The 22,917-nt window shown below is 35.7% G+C and overlaps 2 protein-coding genes and 1 long non-coding RNA gene across 3 annotated transcripts; 2 read left to right on the forward strand and 1 right to left on the reverse strand.

Moving 5' to 3' along the window:
- Positions 1–460: 460 nt before the first annotated feature.
- LOC134794601 (uncharacterized) lies at positions 461–1,710 on the forward strand. The gene is made up of 3 exons (XM_063766407.1): positions 461–619; positions 695–1,110; positions 1,511–1,710. The coding sequence occupies exons 1-3, from the start codon at positions 537–539 to the stop codon at positions 1,681–1,683; spliced, it is 672 nt and encodes a 223-aa protein (XP_063622477.1). The 5' UTR covers positions 461–536; the 3' UTR covers positions 1,684–1,710.
- Positions 1,711–7,929: 6,219 nt separating this feature from the next.
- Positions 7,930–22,714, reverse strand: LOC134794386 (protein CREBRF homolog). Its single transcript, XM_063766191.1, has 6 exons — positions 21,496–22,714; positions 19,280–19,463; positions 11,123–11,324; positions 10,508–10,758; positions 8,811–8,930; positions 7,930–8,213 (listed from the first exon to the last, which is right to left on the reverse strand). The coding sequence occupies exons 1-6, from the start codon at positions 22,225–22,227 to the stop codon at positions 8,119–8,121; spliced, it is 1,584 nt and encodes a 527-aa protein (XP_063622261.1). The 5' UTR covers positions 22,228–22,714; the 3' UTR covers positions 7,930–8,118.
- Positions 15,941–16,436, forward strand: LOC134794403 (uncharacterized). Its single transcript, XR_010144666.1, has 2 exons — positions 15,941–16,273; positions 16,368–16,436. It is a non-coding gene; the product is annotated as an uncharacterized LOC134794403 (long non-coding RNA).
- Positions 22,715–22,917: the final 203 nt, after the last annotated feature.

Below are 22,917 nucleotides of genomic sequence, written 5' to 3' on the forward strand. Positions count from 1 at the left end.
CACATACTTGGCTTAATCAGTTAATAATATTAACATCATAATAATTAGCAAATTACTTAAAAGATATCAGAACTGTAATTGGAATATAGCACTAAAATAGTATAAGAAGGTAATGAATTTCAGTAGTATATTGATATAATTTTTACCACAATGGTATCTTTTTAACATTGGCAACATGTGCGAGTGAGACACAGGGCTCGGGTTTTTCTATCTCATGTGGACCGTTTTCTCTAGTCTGGTACGAACAACATTCTGTCTCGGTGATAAGGTTCAAATTAGTATGGCAAAAAAAGTGACAACTCGCTCCAGTTTAAACAATATAACTTCATGGGATAATCTGAGAGTGTAAAGATCGTTTAATTAAGAAAACCACAAATGTCAAATTTAAAAACTAAGCTTGATTTTTGGCGACTCATTTCATGCTCATTTCTCAATTTTGATTTCATTTTAACTGTATCGTCACGTTTTAATGTTAATATTTTTAAATTTAATTATCAATCAACGTAAACACATAGATATAATATACTTACGTAAACATGACCACTTTTGGCGAAATAGCTGAGCCAGGTAGCCGTAACCTTTGGGAAGACTGGGATGATTCCAGTCAGGATCTGGTCAAGTGTGTTTTCTTTTGTAAAAATTTTTTGGTGCTTGTTAGTCATGGTATAAAACATATATTTAATGTTTCTTCCAGATTACAATGGCAGAATTCCTCAGAAGCACCGAAAGAAATTGACGATGTGATCATTTTTGAAGGGCGATATTTATCAGACTACATAAAACATCAAAGTCAATGCTCTTTAGTAAACACCGTCTCTGGAGCCAGCATTAATTTGTATAAATTGAATAATTGTAATGGATACATTTGTACAGTTAGAGACTACAGCATAGTTCAAAGTAGCAAGATAATAGAATTGTTGAAGGACTATTTGTTGCACAGTCGAGAAGTGATTGCTGTTCAAACAAAACCACTGTCTGACTACAACACTACTGAACCAGTACTGGACTGCGTCGTCAGGAGTGTATCCACATCAAAGCTTCCTAACAATTCAAGATTTACATATCCTAAACTGGAACAGCCAAATATTATTTCTGGAGTAGCAGCAGGAGGTAATAATACTAATAATATTGTAACTTTTTATTTTATTTTAAACATCACTTAGAGGAGTAAGCTAAGCAGATGCCGGCAAACAAACTATGCTCTATTTTTGCTGAAGTTTTTTTGTTGCATCTTCCTACTTAGCACATTCAGGGCCAAGAACCCGACTGTTGGGTACACAGTTCGTAGCAACTACATGCTCCATACGGCGAAACCGTGGCTACGCGCGTAACCTGTAGCACTTAGTAGCAATGAATGTGTTAATATCCAAATTAAAGTGACACAGCCATATGCCATACTTGCATAACTGCTACAGCAAGTGTCTCGCAGGCAGGAAATGAATATCTATCACTTCCACTTTATAGCAACCAGTTTTATAAAAAGTCCATTGTGTTCCTTCTTATTTTCCAGCTATTTCCTTGAGAGAGCACATGGACCTGACTGGAAGAGCAATAGTGTGTTACATTGAACACCCAGAAGACTATCAAATAGAGAAAGTTCAAAAACTTTTGGAGAAATTCAACTTGTACCAAAGTGATAAAGCAATGCCGGGCACACTTTTGAATTCCAATTTGTATATTTAATTCAAAAATAAAAAAGTTTTAAGACAATATATTATTGTGTATCATTACCAAAATTTGATATACAAAAATGTCACACACATGCTAACAACATTGTTACAAGTTAGCTAATAAAGATCTTACTTGAAATCATGACATGACAGGAGTCAGGTTGACAGTGTAACCTAACTCCTTTATAAGCATTTCTGGCTCAGTGGAAACAGTACCAAATTGTAATAAAACCATTTCATTTTACCTTAAATTGGTTTATTAGACATCAATTATACAACACAATAAAATTACAATGATATAAAATACAATTCATAAAGAAAATAAAACAACAGAATCCTAAAAGTATAAGTAAGCACAGCCTATTGAATCGCAGACCAGTTTTGAGTTTGGTTATTATAAAGCAAACACGAAATACGCAAAATTCTGATTTAGTCTCTTTTAAAATCCTACTCATTTGCAGCTAACTGATGGTTAACTGACTGCTTTTCCACCAAAACTATGCGCTTCCATACATCATACAAAACAAACCCAGTAGTGATATGAAAGCCTCAACTCTGAATTCCTTGAAAACTAAAATCAAGACCTCGTCCTTTCAACTAAACAAGAACATGATATTTAAACATATTTTATGCATGTTTAATATTTAAGTGATAAGTTTTAACCATTTTTAATGTATTGACAGATATGGCAATAAGTTGACTATGCGCTAACTTGAAGACCTGCGCCTATTACGGCACGACACTGGAAAATGAACCTTAATGTTATGAAATTGAAGTTGCAATTCTAGTGGTGACTAAGCTTGCAAAGCAAACTAAGCATTGTTGTTGAAATTGCGACCGTGTTATTATAGCATAGCATTATGGTTCATTATTGTTCTATATCTTCACAATAATTGACAAAATAATTACTGTAGGTAGGTACTATTACCTCCTTATGGCTACAGTTGGTTTTATTGCATTCATATGTCAACCTTTATTCAATACCTACCTCAGAGCAACTCAGAGGGTATTGCTTAAACGGCTCTTTGTGATAGACTGATAGTGATACCACAAAAAATGTAGATACTGATATTAAATTAATTCAATCCTTCAGTCAAAGCTTTTATCTAGGTGATTGCTGTATTTTCAATTTGAAATAGGATTTTATTTAGGTATAGTTTGACAAAAAAAAGTAGAAATTAGAAAGTGGCAATACTGTATTGTCGTCTCGTTTTCTTAAGGCCCCTGTACACAATGGCCCAGCGTGATATTGCTATCTCATTCTACCGCATGGCTGCGTCCCTTGGAATGGCCGGCGCTGGCCCATTGTGTACAGGGGCCTTTATATAGATTGATTTGAAAGGGATAACACTACAGTATTGCCACTTTTTAATTTCTACTCTTTTTTGTCAGACTGTACTTTCTTCAACATGTTCAAGTTTTTTTGGAATAAAATTGAACAATACTTAAAATTGATTATTTACATCTCAACCATTGTAAACATAAATAAACGAACTTATTTGAATTTCAATGAAACCATATTTTATAGAAAATTCCACAATTGACATTTTATATATAAATTACCTTTTTTGTCCAATGCATATTACTATTATTATAAACATAATGTAAAATAAGTTCAACCAGTCAACAAAACCAACAATATTTACAATAATACGTAATATATGATATGAGTAGTTCATGTACTATTTTAATGAATTAATTATCTCTTGGAGTAAAATAGCTACGCTAAAATCGAATACGGGTTTCAACAGGTAGGGAAAGGGAAATGAACATTTTGTTGCACCTGAGACGGCTTAATAATATAAACAGCTAATCACTACAAAAAGTTGGGCCGCTACAAAATGTTTCTTCTACGTGACCTGGTGGCTTAGCTCAGATGACAATCGTTGATAGAATACGCCAATCGAAACTTAAATCATGTATGCAAATAGTCACATGACTTTTCGTATAGTTCGTTTTTTTTTAGCATTAGAAATAAGGTAAACAATCTTGATGTGTCTTTTAATTGAAAAACACTCTTTAAAAATAAGTTACGGCAAATATGTAACAATTATGAATCTAATACGATCATTTATGTTCTTCTGCTTTCATAAGTAATAGTTACTGATTATTAAAAAGCGTTTTTCAATTAAAAGACATGGCAAGATCGCTTACCTTCTTTCAAGTTCTTTCTAATGCTAGAGAAACGAACTATAGCATATCTCGATACATTTTTTTTCATATGGCGTTTGTCGATGTACGATTGTCATATTGGCTAGGCCCTCTGGGTGGCATCATCTAAATAAACACTTGTAAGAACGCAACTTTGTTTCGAATTAGCAGTAATTATTATTAACTCTTCTTGCACAGAAGAAATAATAGTACTACCGTACAGAAAGGACACTTCCTACAAACCCGAAGTTTGACAGCATTCAGGGTCGAATCATGCTATCCCTTTCTAATATATGGCACTATCCCTTTCGGCTATTTAGGGTTGTCAAAATTCAAGTGATTATCTTATCTGTGGTCGTGCACGCAAAAGGAAGTCAAGTGGTGCCAACCCTAATAATTGCTCGGAGCAATGCTGAGCCGAACGTAGCCGAGTTCGACCGAAGTCAGGAGTGTCTCCCCACTGCTTCTTGGTGCGACAAGAAAGGGTTTCATAAAGGGCACTTTTTGTATACTTTTGAACGCGCACTAAATATTAAATATAATTTAATTGATAACGCAGTTCTGTTTTAACATGTCAATATATTATTTCCGTAAATATAATGTCGAAACGATTTGTCTACACTACACCCTTCTTAACTTGTAAGAACAAATACATTTTCAGAAAATATCAATAATAATTAATAACTATCAAATATTATAGTTTATAGTCATTTCAGTTTTAAACCAGTCATTAAATAGAAAAGATAATAAAAGTTTAATAAAACTATACCCATAAAAAAAATAATTTGGCTACCATTTTATACAACCAAAATGGTTCTTAAATAATAGCATTCGTAATTAACATAACATTACAGATCAGTTTAAAATTATATTACAATCGTATCATTATATTCGTAATTAGATATTGTATTACTATTAATTAACAAAGCACTTCCATACCCGCCACTATTATATTGCTACGACTAAAATGAAGTGCTCTGGGACAATTCCGAGTAATTTCGAAAAATAATTTAAAATTATACTTTCGTATTGTATTTCCGGAATTAACCCAAAAGCTCCTCATCGTAAAATTCGTAAACTAATATTTGACTCAACATGTTTTTTTAACAAATATCGTAGGACAATGCAGTTACATATTTTTTCTCGGCAAGAGAGAAATAGAGAACAATATATATATTAAAAAAAAACTCGCCCATTGTATGGAAGTGACTTGTAAGCCCTACACCTATCTTAAATTGACTTTAAAATATTTTTCTTAAATAACTATTCATTATATTAAACTCTAAGGCAGACCGAACACGCTAGCGTTTGTTTCACTATTGTGTATAGGTACAAGCTCGAAAGGAATATTCTTTAAATTCGGTATGTATTTGCCAATAACTAAAACATAATTTTCAGTCCCGCTACATTGAGTGAATGATTAATTGATTAGCCCCTCTACACCCAGGGGTCTAAATTTGCCAGCCAAACAACGACCTTGAATTTTGTTTCTCTTTGCTAACGGGAAGCAAGTTAGAGCGGGTGGCCCTTTCCCTATCGTTCCTTTCTATAAACATGTAAACATGGATGTGGTACAAATACCAGCGTGCTGAGCCTGCTGGTGTTATAGTATAGTTTCATTATAATATGGCTCAATTTATTTTTCAATAAGGGGTCATCCATTAATTACGTCACACGAATTTCTAGGTTTTTTGACCCCTCCCCCCCCCCTTGTCACATTTGGTCACATTTGGCAAACCCCTCCCCCCTAGTGTGACGTCACATTATTTCTACGAAATCGCCAAATCGAATTAAGTAAGTACCTAAGTATTATTAATATTTTATCAAAATATTTTTGACGATATAAATATTAGTAATTTTATAACCTAAAACTGCTTAGGAAAGAAAATTATAAGAATAAAAACGATTATCGTTTTAAAAACTTGTTATTTAAATGTACAGCGAATAAAATAATTTAAAAAAAAATTTCGGTTACTGATGAAGTTAAAGTGACGTCACAAAGTTTGTGTCTCCCCCCTCCCCCATGTCACAATATGTCACATTTTCTTGACCCCCTCCCTCCCCCTAAACGTGTGACGTAATTAATGGATGACCCCTAACGTAGCTAATTGCACTGTTTCTTTTCGTACGTTGATAACTACGCATGTTTTATACGTTTATCACTTATTACACTGATCGCAGCTCGCTGCTCCGGTGTGTGAGCGAGACCGCGCTATGCATGTATATAGCGATATCCCGCTCGCAGACCGTTACCGCCATTATGTATGATATTGATATTACTCATCGACTGCATTCCGCATAAAACTCACTCTGTAGCACAATATGTCCGGCTCGATAATGGTTGGCGACTTATTAAAATTTCATATTTATGAATATAAAACATAATGTCACTACAAACAAGATAAATCTTGTGCTTTCAAGTAGCTTTAATGTAGTTCCTGCAGAGCTTAAGGTGAGTTCACACTAGGCCGACTACAACTTTCTACAGTCCAGTGCGGCAGTCGAGTTGGTGTAAACGAGTCCTTTTCATATTTTTTTAATATTAGCATGTGTAAGAGAAAACAAGCAATTAGTTAAGTTAGTAATAATAAATTGCAAGACCGAAGTGATCCCATAAGTGTTCCGTGAACAAAGTTTAATATTTACTGGCTTTGAATAATAAGAACAATAACGCCCAGAAGGCGAGTGCAGGCAACCATAGTGTAGCTGTTTCACCGATTATTGTACAAACAGCACCACTCTTTAACTGTCCATCGGGGGACCTTATTACTAGAGATGCACCGGATATCCGGTTACTAAACGGTATCCGGCCTATCCGGCCCTCCTTTTACTATACGGCCGGATACCGGATAGTGACCTACTATAATTTCGCCGGCCGAATATTCGGCTTGATCATCGGCCGGTTATCCGGTATCCGGCCGCCGAATATTCGGCCGTAGAAATTATACCTACATTTCGGTTTTTCAGGTGCGCATTGTGCAGGCCTTGATCTGTTTCGTAGTGAAAGTTCGCGTGGACTCATTTCTAGATTCGAATATGAGTGCGCGTGCAATAGCGGAATGTTTAAAATGTTTTAAAATAATAAACGAGTACGATTATGACCGTCACTGTTTCTTAAATCCAATTTGTTAACTCCAAAATCAAGCAAAATTACTTTCCGGTATCCGGCCGGATAGTAGGTCATTATCCGGTATCCGGCCGTATAGTAAAAAGGGGGCCGGATAGGCCGGATACCGTTTAGTAACCGGATATCCGGTGCATCTCTACTACTTATTACAAAAGGCATAAGGTTCACCGATGAACCATTAACGAGTGCGGGCGATGGTAACAGCGACTGAGATTTTGCCTTCACCTTTTAACAAGTTTGCTTTATAGAAGAATTCAATTGTTTATTTCTGTAAAATCTTAATTTAGAACGTACTTTAATATGTAAAGCGTAAAAAATAATTATTAACAAATCTAGTTTTAAAATTATATCACTTCCAGTTTTACTGCACCTTAGAAACTAAATTATAGTAGCCATTTATAATTAAAATGCATAATTCAATTGATTTGATAATATGTACATATTTATGAAATCTAAATATCTTCTGGCTCCTAAAAATACAATACCTAACAGGAGTAAATAATTCAATTATAAGAATCAGATAAAAGAGTAGAGTGTACTTATAATTCGAAACTCGTAAAAGTACGCAAAAGTCCACTACGTGGTCAGAACAAACTTGCAAATGTTATGCGTAGGTAGAGTCAGACCAAGAAAAGTCTGCAGCGATTTTGATAGGCCACGCAGTGTTATTTATTTATACGTCATAATTTCATAGAAGTTTGACATTTAAAATAACACGTGCACTGCGTGGGCTATCAAAATCGCTGCAGACTTTTCTTGGTCAATTTTATATTATTCTGAATGGATTTCGGAGTCTCGTCCTTTCATTTTATTTTTAAGTTTGGAATCCACAGGTGCGGATTCAGAAAGGGGGGGGAAGAAATCCATATGGTGGTCAGTAGTCACATAGTACTCTGTATCCGAATCCAAAATTGTGTTACGCTTATTCCAACATGACACCTATGTTATGGCATGATTTATACATGAATTAATAAAAAATAAATTCTACCTCTTAGTTGCCTTTAGAAGCTTCTAATGACTATTTCTATAACTCTGTTACCATACAAAAATAAAATTGTCTTTGACAATTAAGCCTTTATATGATAATGATATACATAATTTTTCAGTGCTAAATTAACTTTGGAGGTACGATAAACAGCCTTTCGTTTTGCAGTTCACACAGATTTTACCTTATATGTCTTTGAGCCCACCATTTGCCTGCCCACTTTTGACGTTGTCCAGAATTTTGTTTACATACTCTGATGTTTTACCAGCAATTTTTATTTCTGAAAAAAAAGGCAACTCGTAATTTAGAAAACCAAATTAAAAAATACAGTTTAAACCTCACGGCTGATAAAGTCATGAAGAATCATAGATTAGAAACGATCAATAGTTATTTGTACAACAAGAGATCAAAGTTTGACTATAAAGGTCACTTGAATGTCATTTTGTCTCACTCAGTGAGCAAAATCGCATTTTGCTCACTGTTTTTAAGAAGCAAAGTACCCTTCTTCGAGCTGCTGAGGTGAAAATACTATTCCTTTTTGGGGAGCGTCCGTCGCGCGGTGAGCAAAGTGAAATTGCATTTTATATTGTGTTAGTTAATGTTCACTTTTATTACGAGAATGATGCAATAACATTCTGTCATCGTATTTATCAAGAGAGGCGCCAGTCTTTTATTACGTAAGGCGATCTAGGAGGGGAGGGGGGTCCACCATGTCTTATTTTCTCTTGCCAGACGGTGGGAGTCTCGACAATTTTTACATAAGATCACAGAAATGCGCAAAGTTAAGACGATTTCCATGTTTCTTTAAAAATTAAAATAAACCAAACGTGTATTAATTTATTCTTTAGTAGATTCTTACGTAATAAATATTAAATACCTGTTGCTGTGTTGACTACATTCTTAATATGAGCATTCCAGTCGACATTGGTCTGGGCAGTTCCTGTGGCCCTGTTCGCCAGCACTTGCTTTATCTGACTTATGCCGTTCAGCAGCCGTCCTGAAACATAACAATACACACATAAATACACCTATATACAACTAGACATTTTTTATAAATTGTGCTGAACAATTAGCTTTGTAGGCGACGGAACCTACCAACCTTTGTGCTGCTCGCGTGCTGGTAGCCTGGCGGCACGCGGAACCCGTCATCGGCGGCCCGACAGCGCACAAGCTTCATGCATGAACTTTTTGAACGATGGTAATCGTATCTACTTCCCGTGAGATACAAAATGTTTCTAATAAACCTGATATCTATTGTATCCCAAAAAGTTACAAATTGCAGATGTGGTGCGCGCACCTCGAGCTAATACGATTCATGCAAAATTCAAAATACATATAATATGAACGGAAATAAAAAATAAAGGGTTAATAACAGACAGATGTGTTGTTATTGACATTTAAGGTTTTGAATTGAATTGATACTATTAAGGCCCTTTTTAATAAACGTTTGGCAAATCTTAAGAAACCGTTAATAATCGTTTATCCCTATCCGTCATTTTGATAATTTCATTTGTTAGAAAGAGACAAAACTTAACAGACGTTTGTAAGAGGTTCTAAGTTTTATGAATTAGGGGTAAGACATATTAAAAGAAACTAGACTTTAAGAAACAGCTTACTTTAGTTAAATCTAAACATCTAGATTTACATTAATTCACCATTCATCTTCATAATTACAATCCCTATATTCATTGTAATTGCGAATTTTATAGGGAAACAAGTTATTGAACACACTTATGACGCAACTTTATCTCAATGTTTCATAATTCATAAGTTATAAACAAAGAGATTATTTATTGACTGTGAATGAATGGTAAAAATAGTGCCTAGATGGCGCTGCAAGTCGCCACGTTTATTGGTAAATGGATTTATTTATTTATTTACTGGATGGGTAACACATTCACTGACTACAAAAACTAAAGAGTACGTTAGACGGGTTGGAGTGGCCTCATAACGATCAACACACTAGTGTACACTGAGCGCCCGCTAGGCGGGTGCCAGGTGCCAAGTCCTTACTAAAATATCCTGTTACTTTTATTTTGTTCGTTTTTAGGCTCACTGCACGAAGCATGTACAAAGCAGTTTTAATGTAAGCATAAATAACGTAATAATTATTAACGTTACATTTCTATTGGAAGCGGCTCCAAATGGTTTTAGAAATATCATTAGGTTGAAAAAAAGAAACATACACAATCCCGAATGGATTTTGTATTAATTTCATGAATCTAGTATATAACTGGACCTGGCATGAAAGGTGGGGGGAAGTGACCGAACAGGACAGTCTTATGTATCTTTCAGTAGGAGTAGCAGTGAAAGAGCTATTATTGTTTGTCCTTGTCACAGTCTCACATTTTATTTGTTCCACACCGTAAATTTAGTATGGATTATGGTGGGCAATAAATAAATTTGACCAATCATAGTGTCGCGTTGCGTATGTTTTGTCCCTCACGGAGGCACGCGTCTACCACTTCTATAGGATCCTACCTTCTATGATGAATTTATGACGTGCATATGTGGTGACCTAGACTACCGTGACGTACCGTCTAGTAGTTGAGGTGGCCAGTGGTAGGTACTTACTGTGTTCTTGTTGTAACCCATACAACTTGAGTTTATTGGCCTCATGTTGCGCCTTCTTCTTTAGCCGACAGGCGCGAGAAGCGAGCTTATTCTTCTCTTTCCTCGTCTTGGGCCTGACGTTGAACGGTAGCTCGCTCACGGGTATCATATCGTTGATTACTTTCCCCAAATTATCCAGCTCTTTTCCAATTAAGTATAATTTTCTAGGATTCGGGGTCAAATCGTTTCCATCGCCTTTTCTGGCTTTGCCACTGAAATGTAACACAATAGTTATTAATTCCATAAAAAACATAAATGTGAAATTAGATCCATGTTCAACATTAAGAATATGCGTTGTTGTTGACTTCGCTGGCAAAAGAATCTAGATATCTATATGAGTGCCAAGTTCTAGTTCACTTAGGCTGTAATTAAAGTTCAGAATTTGTCCTGGCTAATATTTATAGCAACAAACTTAATTTTAGAAAAGTAACATATAAAATACAACATAGCCTTTAAATTAAATGAAATTATTAATGTATGTTAGAATGGGTTACATATTAAGCTTAAATTAATTGCTACTCTACTTAAAAACTAGCCTTTATCACTCCGTATAGCTTGAAATCATTTTATAATTACCTATGTTTGATTCCTCTTACGCTGCACTGCGGACTAAACACAGGGTCCGTGACACTGTTCAACACATGAGGATCCTCAGACTTCTTTTTCAGGACCAGCCGTTGTCCTTTAGGACCCTTCGCTTGAACATTGTACTGCCAGAAATATCTCTCCTTTTTTGAATTCAGTCGTGATTGTTTACTCTCGGACTCGTCATTCGATTCTAAAATAGAATAGATATTTGTGCTACAAATTCGAAATCCCAAATAAGGGGCTGTCCATAAATTACGTCATCGATTTTTGACGATTTTTGACCCCCCGCCCCCTAAAATCATCCAAAAATCATGCTACGAATGACCCCGTTTCCTCCTATGTCATGCTACCATCATCCGATGTCCAGCCCCTCCCCCCCTAATTTGAAATGACGTTATTTATGAATAGCCCCTAAGTAGTGATATGGTGCCATTTTATTATTACGTAATTTAATTATTACGTAAGACTATTTAGGAGGGGAGGAGGTTCGACCATGTTTAGTTTTTTCTTACAAGGGGGGTGGTGGGGAGTCTTGATAGCTCTTACGCAAGCCAAGTATATTTTGAAAAAGCGCGGACTAGTCAAAAACTTATGTAAAGAAATGGTCTAAAACAAACGTGTACCTAATTTTTTCCTTTCGATTCTTTAATAAATATTAAACAGGGGGGAAGGGGTCAGCATATTTTTATTTTTTCTTATTACATAGGGCGGGAGGGGGAAAAAACTGGCAAAAATCGTCTTAAGTAATAAATGAATGACGCCTGTTGACAAATCGAGCAAATAGGTAAGTACCGACTATTGTTTTACAACACGTGTTGAGTTCGCCTTTTGGCACGTGTTTCATACAACGTTTAACAAAGCGAGGAAATAGTATTTTATACAATCGTGATATAATAGAGAGTTTTTCAGTCGAGTACCGTGTTTAGGCAACGAAGCTTGCTGAGTTGCCTAAGTAAGGTACGAGATTGAAAAGCTTGATTATATCACTATTGTATACAATAATTTTTCTACGAGTCAACAAAAATAATACTTTAAACTAGTATAATCATACAAACAAACCAAAAGTATAGAGCTAAGATTCGCGAGCAGCCTCGAATCTCGATACCTTCATTCTGGTACGCGACCCGGCCGCCGCGCCCCACGGCGGGTTGGTAAACGACACCTTCTCGTAACTCATGAGGCCCTGGTACTTGCTCCGCGCTAAATTCAATTTTTAGACGGTTGTTTTCTCGATTTTGGTCACCGTAGCCTATGGAGACTAACAAGCAACACTAAGTGGTATTCGTAGTCTATGGATGTTGCTATATTAAGGGTGTCACATGCGCGTTTCTGACTTATGAACCAATTGTTTCTACTATACAACCTAAAATAATTAATTTGAGCTATGGTTTTGTTTCGTCCTCTTGATCGCGGCGAGCTGTGATTGGACAATTTCATTATAGTTGACTAAACTGTATCGAAATGAATATTATAGTTGAGTTGGGAGCCCATACATTAAAAATACCCAATTGCAGTTTGGTATAAGAAATCTTAATTCAAGAATTACAGTCGACTAGTAGAAAAAATGGATTTAAAGTACGATTTAATGTTACTTTAATGTAATTTTAAGCACGCATTTGTAAATAGCGTATAAATATAAATAGCTACCTACAATATCATCTTAATAATATACAACCTCGTACAAAACAGTACGTATGGTTTGATTAAATAATATAGGTAAACCAGAACTTTGGGAGTATTGTCAAGAGGGCGCTCGTTTTGAATTTTATATAGCAACAATTTGTATAGTGGGGACAATGGAAATTGGCAGATGATTTTTGTTTTATTCCGACAACTTTAATAAGTGCGAAGTTTGATGTTTGGATATTTCTTCGGTTTTTACGCTATAAAATTCGTGAATTTTACGACGTATGACACATAAATCAAAATCATCCAAATCTATTTTCTTTTTTTGTTTTCTTTTTTTTAGGTTTGGTCGTTTAATTCCGCCCTTACGCCCTTCGCTAGCAATCCGTGATACCGATGCATGCGATACACCTAATACACAAATCAAATTATTACAAGACATCAACCAAATCGTGACGACCTGACTATAGTGACATTTGTCCATAAGTTTGAAACTTACCCGTCAATTCAGGTGGTAATTTCGTTATGTTTTCTAATGGAAGAAATTTCTCTCCCGCACGTTATTTTTCCAATAAATAACTATATACACTATTTACAACTTTTTCTCTGTAAAATCTAAAACTTTCGGCATGATTATTGCAGTCTAATAATAATTCACACGAAACTAGACAAAGCAATGTTTACATTGTCAATATTGACAACTATCATAGAGGGTAGATGTTGTCTATTATTAAAATTGTTGCCATTGCTAGAAATTAGTACCATCAAATTTCCGTAACATGGCGCACCCTCAATAGATCCTGGTTCACCTATACATGATAAGAAATTGTACATTGGAAATAAATATCGAGAATTTGATTGATCAAGATTGTGCCCAATCTCAGAAAACAAAGCAGTAGCTATACTAATAGTTGATAACATTGTACTGGTTTACTAAATAAATAGGTACAGGATATTTGGATCCGGATAAGACAAAAGAGTTCAACGAAAAATATGGGAGGACCGAAATAAGACGTTATCCGAATTTTAATCATAATTGGGGTTGGTGCTGACGTGGTACTGACCAACCTCAATTAGGATTGTTCATTTTTTTTAAATGTTCTATTTCGAAAACCATTTCGAGATATGAGGTTTTCAAACAGTTTCCGACATTTGCTGCGATATAATAATTGAGGATTGAAGATATTTCAACAAATATCCTTATGACCTTAGTTTGACCTTTCTCGTTGGCTGAATGTAAAGTCATCGCATAATAAAAGTTATCGGACCATAGTAAATCAATCCGTCACTCACGTAATTGTCAAAGTTATCATTGTCATAATGAAATTTTTCAGTTAAACCGCTGCGCTGGTTTGTTATGATTTGATTTATAATTGATACCTAAACAGTAGTTTTCGTTGCTTAATATATCAAAGACCTTGTTCCTACGTGTGGGAATGATTCACAAAAATGATTATTCGAATCCGCGAAGACCTACGACGTGAAACATGGTGCCGTGAATTGAACTTGGAATACCTACCTACTTACACACAGTATTGCTGTGAGGATCACGTCGATGTAAGTATAAAATTAATATTATTTTACTATAATTATTTAAAAGCTCACTTTGTAGGTAGGGTCGCGGGGACCTATGTGTTTTCTGTGGTAATGTAGCCAGAGTATATAAAGGCAAACCGTTAAACAGAGATGGTGCCTACTAGAAAGAAACACTATACAAGAATACATAGTCATACTCAAAATTCAGCCTAAAACTGCTTTAAAAAGATATAATTTCTAATTTCCAGGTACATGTTGCAGTTCAAGCTGCTGATATCATGGTGGACAAGACTTAAGTTAATAGTTGTGAATAATAAAACATGTTTTTGTTTACCTACATTTTTATTAATTTAGGAAATATATGTATATATGTTTCCCAAAAAAAAGTAACTATACATATATGTATGTTCATCATGTTCTGCACGAGCAGCTGACAATGATGGCTTCTTGTTGACGAACCAGAAGAGAAGTGTATGGTTTGTTATTTACTCTGTTCCCAGGCATTATTTACTGTCGTAAAGTATTATGACGATTAATATGACGTTCGTTTCGATACAAAATGCTCAACTTTGTTCAGGGCCCAAGTGCCTTAACAAAATCAATCTCCTTCGTACATTACGTATCCCACAGCCGTATCTATATAGGAATCACATGATGACCTGAAATTATAGGATATAATTAGCAAAATTGGCATGTACCTAATATAGTACAATATCCAAACAATGGTGACAAGCCGGTAGAACCCACTGGGTGCTAAGCTACCTTAGCAATGGACGCTTATAACGATTTTATGAATCCAATCATCTTACGAATCGAATCAGTTAAAAAAATATATGATGTAACTTACATTTGTATTTTTGCTCCCCTGATTTCAGCCAAGTTATGGTTGGAGTTCGATGCTATATGGATACATACTCCAATAAAACTAAGTTATATTATATAACTTAGGCAGATTTCTGGAATCAGCTTTCACAAATTTATAGCGTAGGTATTTTGAAATTATTGATTTAGGGATTCAAAATAAACGAGTTTTCCAGACGATATTATTTATAGCAACGCGTGACACTGACATTGTCGACAGGTGACATTACAATCAATTGACAATTACAACTATTTTTTTAATGTTTGTTATTGCTTGTGCTTTATCAAATCAGCCACTACATGTAATTTACGAGAAGTCGTATCTCATATTTTCAATAAATTATAAATATTCAACCGAGCCGTGAATTAATAAATCATTCAAATTGGTATCTTAAATTAACCTATATTTTCAGAAAATAAAATAAAAATGGGGGTCTAAAAAAAATGAACAATCCTAATTATGATTAAAATTCGGTTAACGTCTTGGTGGCATACGTTATGGTGGGGGATATGGCCCCCAATTGAAAAACGGTTTAGGAAGTACGTCGGTTGTTAGCGTAGACGGTCCTTTAGTAAGTGGCATTATCAAATCAGCTAAAAAACATCCACTGCTGAGAATCTACAATGCCTTTTGGTTGTAAGTATTGCTGTTGTACAATGTATCTCTATGATTTAAGTTGATCTGTACACCTTTTATCAGATCTTTTCACAGCAAGTTTTTCAGGAGTATTGTGGTTGCTATTTTTATCATTTCCTTAGAACCTAATTCGTGTCAATTATTATCCCACCAAAAACATAAATGCAAAAAAGGAGAGCCAAGTTCAATACAAAAATTATGCTTGGCTGTGGGCTTCGCCGCAAAAAGAATGGAGATGTAAATGAGTGCCAAGTTCTATGCAAAATCCAAATATGTATTTATAGGAACAAAATAACGTTATGATACTTACAACAATTGCTGTTATTTAAAAAAATGTGAGATCATAAAGTAGGTTAGATTTGACTCTCTCTCTGACTCTTTGAGGCTCTCCTTTTTTACATTTATGTTTTTGGTGGGATATCATTACTTTTTGTAAAGAAAACTAGGCAGGTATTGAGATTTAATGTTTTTTCTTGCGTGTTGGCCGGTTGTTTAGCGCGTATTACAAGTTTTTTGTATGGCGACACCACTTATTTTTTGACTTAAATTTATTTTTATATTTCTGTTATATAGCAAATATAATAATACATATATTGGGATAGTTTCAAATATCTGCTTGTAACGGTTCCAACGCTACAATTATTTATTTTTTTGCATGGGGACCCCTCTCGGAGTAATTATCTATGGAGCGGCCATTAACAGGCGTTCCCCTCTGCAAAAAGTCCGCGGCCGCCGGTCAAGGAGGTTATATAAAACTAGTTGCCACACGTCATACGCCATTCAGCAAACGTCAGTCTAAGCGGAATGATAGGAGCCGAAAATGCCGAATTGCAGCGTTTTCTCGTTCAAAATGAGATCGAAAACGTCTAGTCTACAAAAAGAACACGTTTCTTATCATATGTAGGTACTATTACATCTAAATATTATCAAATAGTGCATTAACTTTGCAAATAACTAAAAAACATTGTCAATCTGACAGTGATACCAGTGATATGGTATTAGATCTAATTTAGGGTAATTCTAAAGAAGACTTTCTAAATATTATTTAGGTACGAGTAGAATTTCTAATAGGAAATATTATGCGAAACTCTGCGTAGGGGGCGCGACTACCACAATCCATCACAATCTGGGGGTCCGCCGCGGAACAAGAAATATTAAATTTCGTTATCTAACCTCTCTATCACTATTGCATATTTGAGCGATAAAAAGAGAAAATTTACTAACTAGCTTAGTGCTACACTCTGGCGGCAGAACATTGCAGTAATACGCCCTATTTGCGTTGCTTTTTGTTATATAATTTATGTATCACATTATTTTTATATAACACCTTAGTTTCATATCAACCTAATCTATTTAATCAAATAAATGGATCTATAAGTATAAAGAAAGGGGGGACGGGGGATCAAAAAGTAGTCGAAAACATCTCGCGTGATTTGTGCACAACCCCTAAATAACGTAAAATTACAATTGACTATTTTATGAAAATTAATTTTTCCTTTAGTTTCTAAATATAGCTGGTCAAGCAGATCTTGTCAGTAGAAAAAGGCGGCAAATTTGAAAAATGTAGGCGGGAAGGGATATCGTCCCATAGAAAATTTGAATTTCGCGCCTTTTTTACTGACAAGATTTGCTTGACCAGCTATATATTTTTATTTAACATGTCAAATATTTTATTAATTTAAGGTATTTACGGCTGTCACTTTCCATAAATAGGCACTTTTAATTTATTACTCTGGTATCACCGTACCAATATTAGTGACGGGACACTATAAAAACCAATATCGGTAAAATCGATATAAACATAATGAATAATATACAGATGGTCATGATGCCTAGCGAACACCAGCCATATCGTACAAACCTCAAGGAGTGATATTCCTAGGCAGATTATGATCTGCCTAGTGACCACCAGCCATATCGTGCTAACTTCAAGGTGTGATATTCCTAAGCAGATCATGAAACGCCGGCATGTCATGTTCTGACTAGTGATCACCAGCCATACCGTGCAAACCTCAACATTTAGGCATATCGAATAAGTAGGTTGTCCTACATTTTAGCAAATGATAACCATTGAAATGGCTTGACAGTCTACTTATAGTACGTGTTTGGGTAGCGTATGATTTTAGTACCTACAATACAATACAAATACTCTTTATTGCACACCTCATTACAGAAAACAATACAAATAATACAGGAAGAAGAGGTTAAACAACAGGCGGTCTTATCGCTAAAAAGCGATCTCTTCCAGACAACCTTTAGGTAGCGGAAATTAATAAATTTATGTCATGTCAGTAGGTGTTTCAAATGGTGTACCTACCTAGCACCTACGCATTCTGCTCCAAATGCCACATAGAATGCAGCACTAGCAGTGGCAAAAAATGCAAAAGGCAGATTATTAAATGGCGGAGTTTCATGATATGCCTAGGAATATCTCGATATGCCCGATTTTACGATCTACCGCCGATATATATACTAATTATCCCCTACTCAATATCCCTTAAATGACATCCTATGGCCGCGTTCCATCTCTGTCATCAGATCTGCATGCTCAATAGTATATTGCATTGCTTTCAGAAGTAAACCAACATGTAAAATATTAACTAATGAACTGATAATAAAAAATCATTCTATATCAGCTTGCAAGATTCGCCCTAAACAAATTGACAAACTATTAGAACAACATCTAAAAACAATACAAAAATTGAAAGTTAGTAAAATGCTGGTATAAAGACTTGATATTGTAATATTATTATAATTGATAAAAGCAGAAATTAAAATTCATTGTCAATAAAATATCGACAATATTATCGGCGCGTCCCTCGCACTATCTGGGTTTACTTAGAACTGACGTCATCTCGTTCACGGACAGGGTTGTCTGTGTTTGTTCTTGTACTTGTGTGAATATAGTTTTTGCTAGTGTTTGATAATTTTGTCGTGTGCGTGTGTAGCGACGCATGCTAAAAATGCATTAGTGTTAACATTATTTGTGTGCGTTACCTCGTCCCCCGCGCCAAAAACGACAGAATTTTTCAGATAGAAATTAGTGCGCGTCTCTACTCCATAGATATTTACTCCGAGGGACCCCCCCTATTTTTTAACTTTTTTTTATTTTTTCCTACGCTTACACACAATAACCGAGCTGGATTCCAAATTTCATCCTTCTAGGTCATCTGGAAGTAGGTTAGGTTTAGGTACTATATGTCAGTCAGTCAGTGCTAAAATTTACGACTTTTTGACCTTCATATCTTTATAACCGTTTGAGCTAACTTCATGAAATTTGGGCTTCTAGATGTCCTTATGGATATAATTAAACACACGTAGTTTTATGTGTTTACGTTAAAGAGGTTTTGAGTTATAGAAGGGTCAAAAGTGGCACCAAGTGGTTCGTGTAATATTACACTCGGCGCTGGCTAGCCAGTTCCTTTGCTTGAACTTGGCTTGACACGCTGCCGCGTGTCTAGATCCAAGAAATATAAAAAACATACCATCTGATGATAAATCCTCATATCTATCACTATCTTCATCCGTCTCATCCCTGTCATCCTCGTCCTGTGAGAAGTCAGCCGTGCTGGGGCTCAGGAGTCCTCCAGATAGCGAGGACACTGAGCCAGCTTCAGCCAAGGAACTGGTTGACAGTAGATGCTTGCGGGGTTCGCGCCTTTGCCATATCTGGTAAGGGAAATTTTGTATAAGTGAATGCATATTTGTGGCATTATCTATGACACGGGACCTTATTATAGATGGTGCTTACGCCATACTGTGCGCGTCGTTGTATCTATACTGGAGCCTCATCTTATGAGATAAAGTCACATTTTTATAACCAGAAAAGGTGTCACTATTATTACTTACTGCTTACTTACTGTTATTAATACATAATAAAGATTCTTAGCTCAATAAAAAAATTGCAGGAATTAATTTTTAGTCTTAATTATCCTTATCTATATTATCCTGTATGTTGGTATGGAAATAAAAAGTACAATTAAATTTTGTGTTTTCTTCCACTCCTGTGTCTTTACTAAGTTTTGTTAAAAAAGTTCAATTCCTGTGTCTTCACTAGGGATTGCTCCCGGTACTGAGTTTGTATGGCGAGAACCGGGAATTCCCGGTTCCGGTTCTGTATTTGTATAGAAAAGGCTATTCATGAATTACGTCATTTCAAATTAGGGGGGGGGGGGGGAGGTCTGGACATCGGATGATGGTAGCATGACGTAGGAGGAAACGGAGCATGATTTTTGGATGATTTTAGGGGGGGGGGTACCGGTACCCGGGAGCACTCCCTAGTCTTCCTTAAGTTTTGGTAAACAAGTTTCTAACCTTAAAAGTGTTATTAGACATTAACACTCTTAAACTACAAAACGTAATTCAAGACCAAAAAAAGTAATACAATGTTGCCACTGCATTAATTTATTTGTAAAATAGTATTAAGTAATTCCTTTTGATAAATAATCACGCTAAGATCATTTATTTATTAGTAATTTTACTCCTACGATTTAAAAAAGTACTTTTATTTACTTATTTTTACATAAATACAAGACGCGCTAGTAAAAAGTGGCAACATTTTCTTACTTTTTTTGGTCTTGAATTACGTTTTGCAGTATAGTTATTGTTGAACTAATTAGAATACTATACATATGATAAAATTAGTAGGCATTGATAATGTTATCTTGAATGGCCTTATGAGATGAGATGCGTGAGGGAGATGTCCTATTCTGGTTGAAAAGTCTGTTGAATGGTGATTAGCTTTATACCATCTTATTCTAAAGGATCTGGAGAAGGGTTGCATGTGACAGGTCCCAATGGAAAATGTTAGAGGAGGCCTATGCCAAGAGGCAAACTGAGCTTCGAGACATATTATAATAAACAAGAACATGTCTAGTCCTCACACAAAAGAGAAGTTCAGAATAAAAAGGCTTATCATCATCATTCTAAAGGATTAGGGCCTTCATTAAGATATAAGATATAACATACAACTACTACAATGTAAAGCTGTTTTTAGTCTATCCATATTGATTGTGAATGTTGTTTTTCAAATACTTTTCTGTTTGCAACTGTCAAAGGTTTGAATAGATGGCGCCATCATAGCTTGCCCCTTTGTCAAACTGTTTAGGAGGCAGCTGTTATGCAAAAACATCTTGATCCCACATATAATGGTTTTATTTGTTATGTAATCATTAATAGGTACTTAACTATGTATTTATTTAAATAATTTAATTTAGACAAACAATGATGACTATGATTATCTATAACAGTAATTTATGACTTCTATGAATCAGTAATATGAACAAAAACAAAGTTGTTTACAAACATGCCTTAAATTATTCAGTAGGTTGGGAATTCCAGAAGTTGTTTGTTACATTTCATATCCTACCAAGTATAGTTTGTTAAAGGACTGTCTCATTTCAATCATAGACAGACAGAATCATACTATCTTTGTGTTACACTAGTACTAGCACCCAAAAGAAAAGGATGAGTATAGTCTTCCTGGTTGTTACTGACTGACAAATTGATCTGACCAACTATACCTGCTAAATAACCAAATATTCTTTTTAGTTTATGTTTTAACTCCCTTGTAAGTTGAAAGAACCAATTATTTAGCTTTTGAATTTGGAACTTTCTTCTATTTCTATAAAGAGTCCTAAGCTCGAATTTAATTTGTACTTATGTAAGTATGCAGGGACTTACAAGAATATAAAAATCAGACCTGTTCCATAGTGAGGTGAGTAGGTGCTGATGATGACAGTTGTGTGTGCTGTGGCTGAATGCTGGATGTGAACGGTGGCAACACTGTGGAGGCGGGCACGGACTGGCCCAGGGCTATCTCCCCACTGTAGCCATCCAGCCGTAACAGCAGCTCTGGCAACTGGTTCATAGGCTGAGCAAAACTGGATGATGCCGAACTGTGTTGACTAGATGGAGAAAATGCCAGCTGTGCTCGACTGTACGGACTACAGGGACTCTCTGAAGCAGGCACATTAGGCACTTGAATAGAGTGAGGAGCGCGTCGCGACCCACTCATGGCTCCACCTATTTGAATACAATAGCCACTCTCCTCAGGCAGAAGTAAATCGTCAAAATTTAGGTCATCTAGCAATGTATCTGGGTTAGCGTTTAATTCGGCTAGAGTCGGCCCTAGTATTAAATCGGCTTTGTCTACTTGAAATATATCATCATCATCCATTTTAAAGTTTTCAGTTTTGGTAGAATTGTCTGTGTCGAACGCCATTTTGCTGTACGTCATTGTGGGGGCATAGGAGCCTGAGAGGCTGTCCTGCAGACACAGGTCCAGGTCTGTGCCGAAGTCGCCGAGGTCCGTGCGCCGCTGCGGGATCGGCACGGAGGCCGACACCGACGACCCGAGCTCGAAAGGGGACTCCTGTTTGATCTCCACCCCCCCATCTAATAGAAAGTCATGTGTGTAAATAGAATCAGACATTGCACGTGTTTGCGTAGCGCGACCTTGACTTAAAATCGTCTCGTTGATAGAGACTGGCGCGCGCTTCCGTCTTTATCGATCGATTCGCTGCGAGACCCACGTGTCCCTGTTTGTGTTTATTTATTCCATCAGATTGTTTATACAGACACTATATTTACACTGACCACTGTTTTACCATAGTTAACAGAACTGAACATAACTATATCAGTTACATAACTATATCAGAGCATATTAATTCGTAAGGACTTGGTTATTCCATAGACGCGATTATTCACAATGACTTTTGATATCGAATTTGTCAGTACGGCAAAAAATAGTTTCACAATCACTTGCAACTTTATTCGCACTTCAAGTCATCACATTCGGGACGAAATTAATGACGAAACAAGATATTTTCAACTAGAATTCAGATTCACTTAAATTGGAAATATTTTTATCACGACAATAACAAAAACACTCGGCCCGTGTACAGTCGAGGAGTAAACAAAGTAAGTACATATCTATAATATGTGATGTATATATTTAGCAAATACAAAGGTCATTAAAAAGAGATACCTTATATGCCACAATCAATAGATAGACAGAGATAGACAACGAATGGTGGGGAGAATAGTGTGATATATAGAAATGTATAATGTGAGATGACGTTTTTCCGGTATTTCTAAAGGTAGGTATACAACAAACAAGAAA

The sequence above is a fragment of the Cydia splendana genome, chromosome 10 (genome assembly GCF_910591565.1).
Source record: "Cydia splendana chromosome 10, ilCydSple1.2, whole genome shotgun sequence".
Taxonomy (NCBI): domain Eukaryota; kingdom Metazoa; phylum Arthropoda; class Insecta; order Lepidoptera; family Tortricidae; genus Cydia; species Cydia splendana.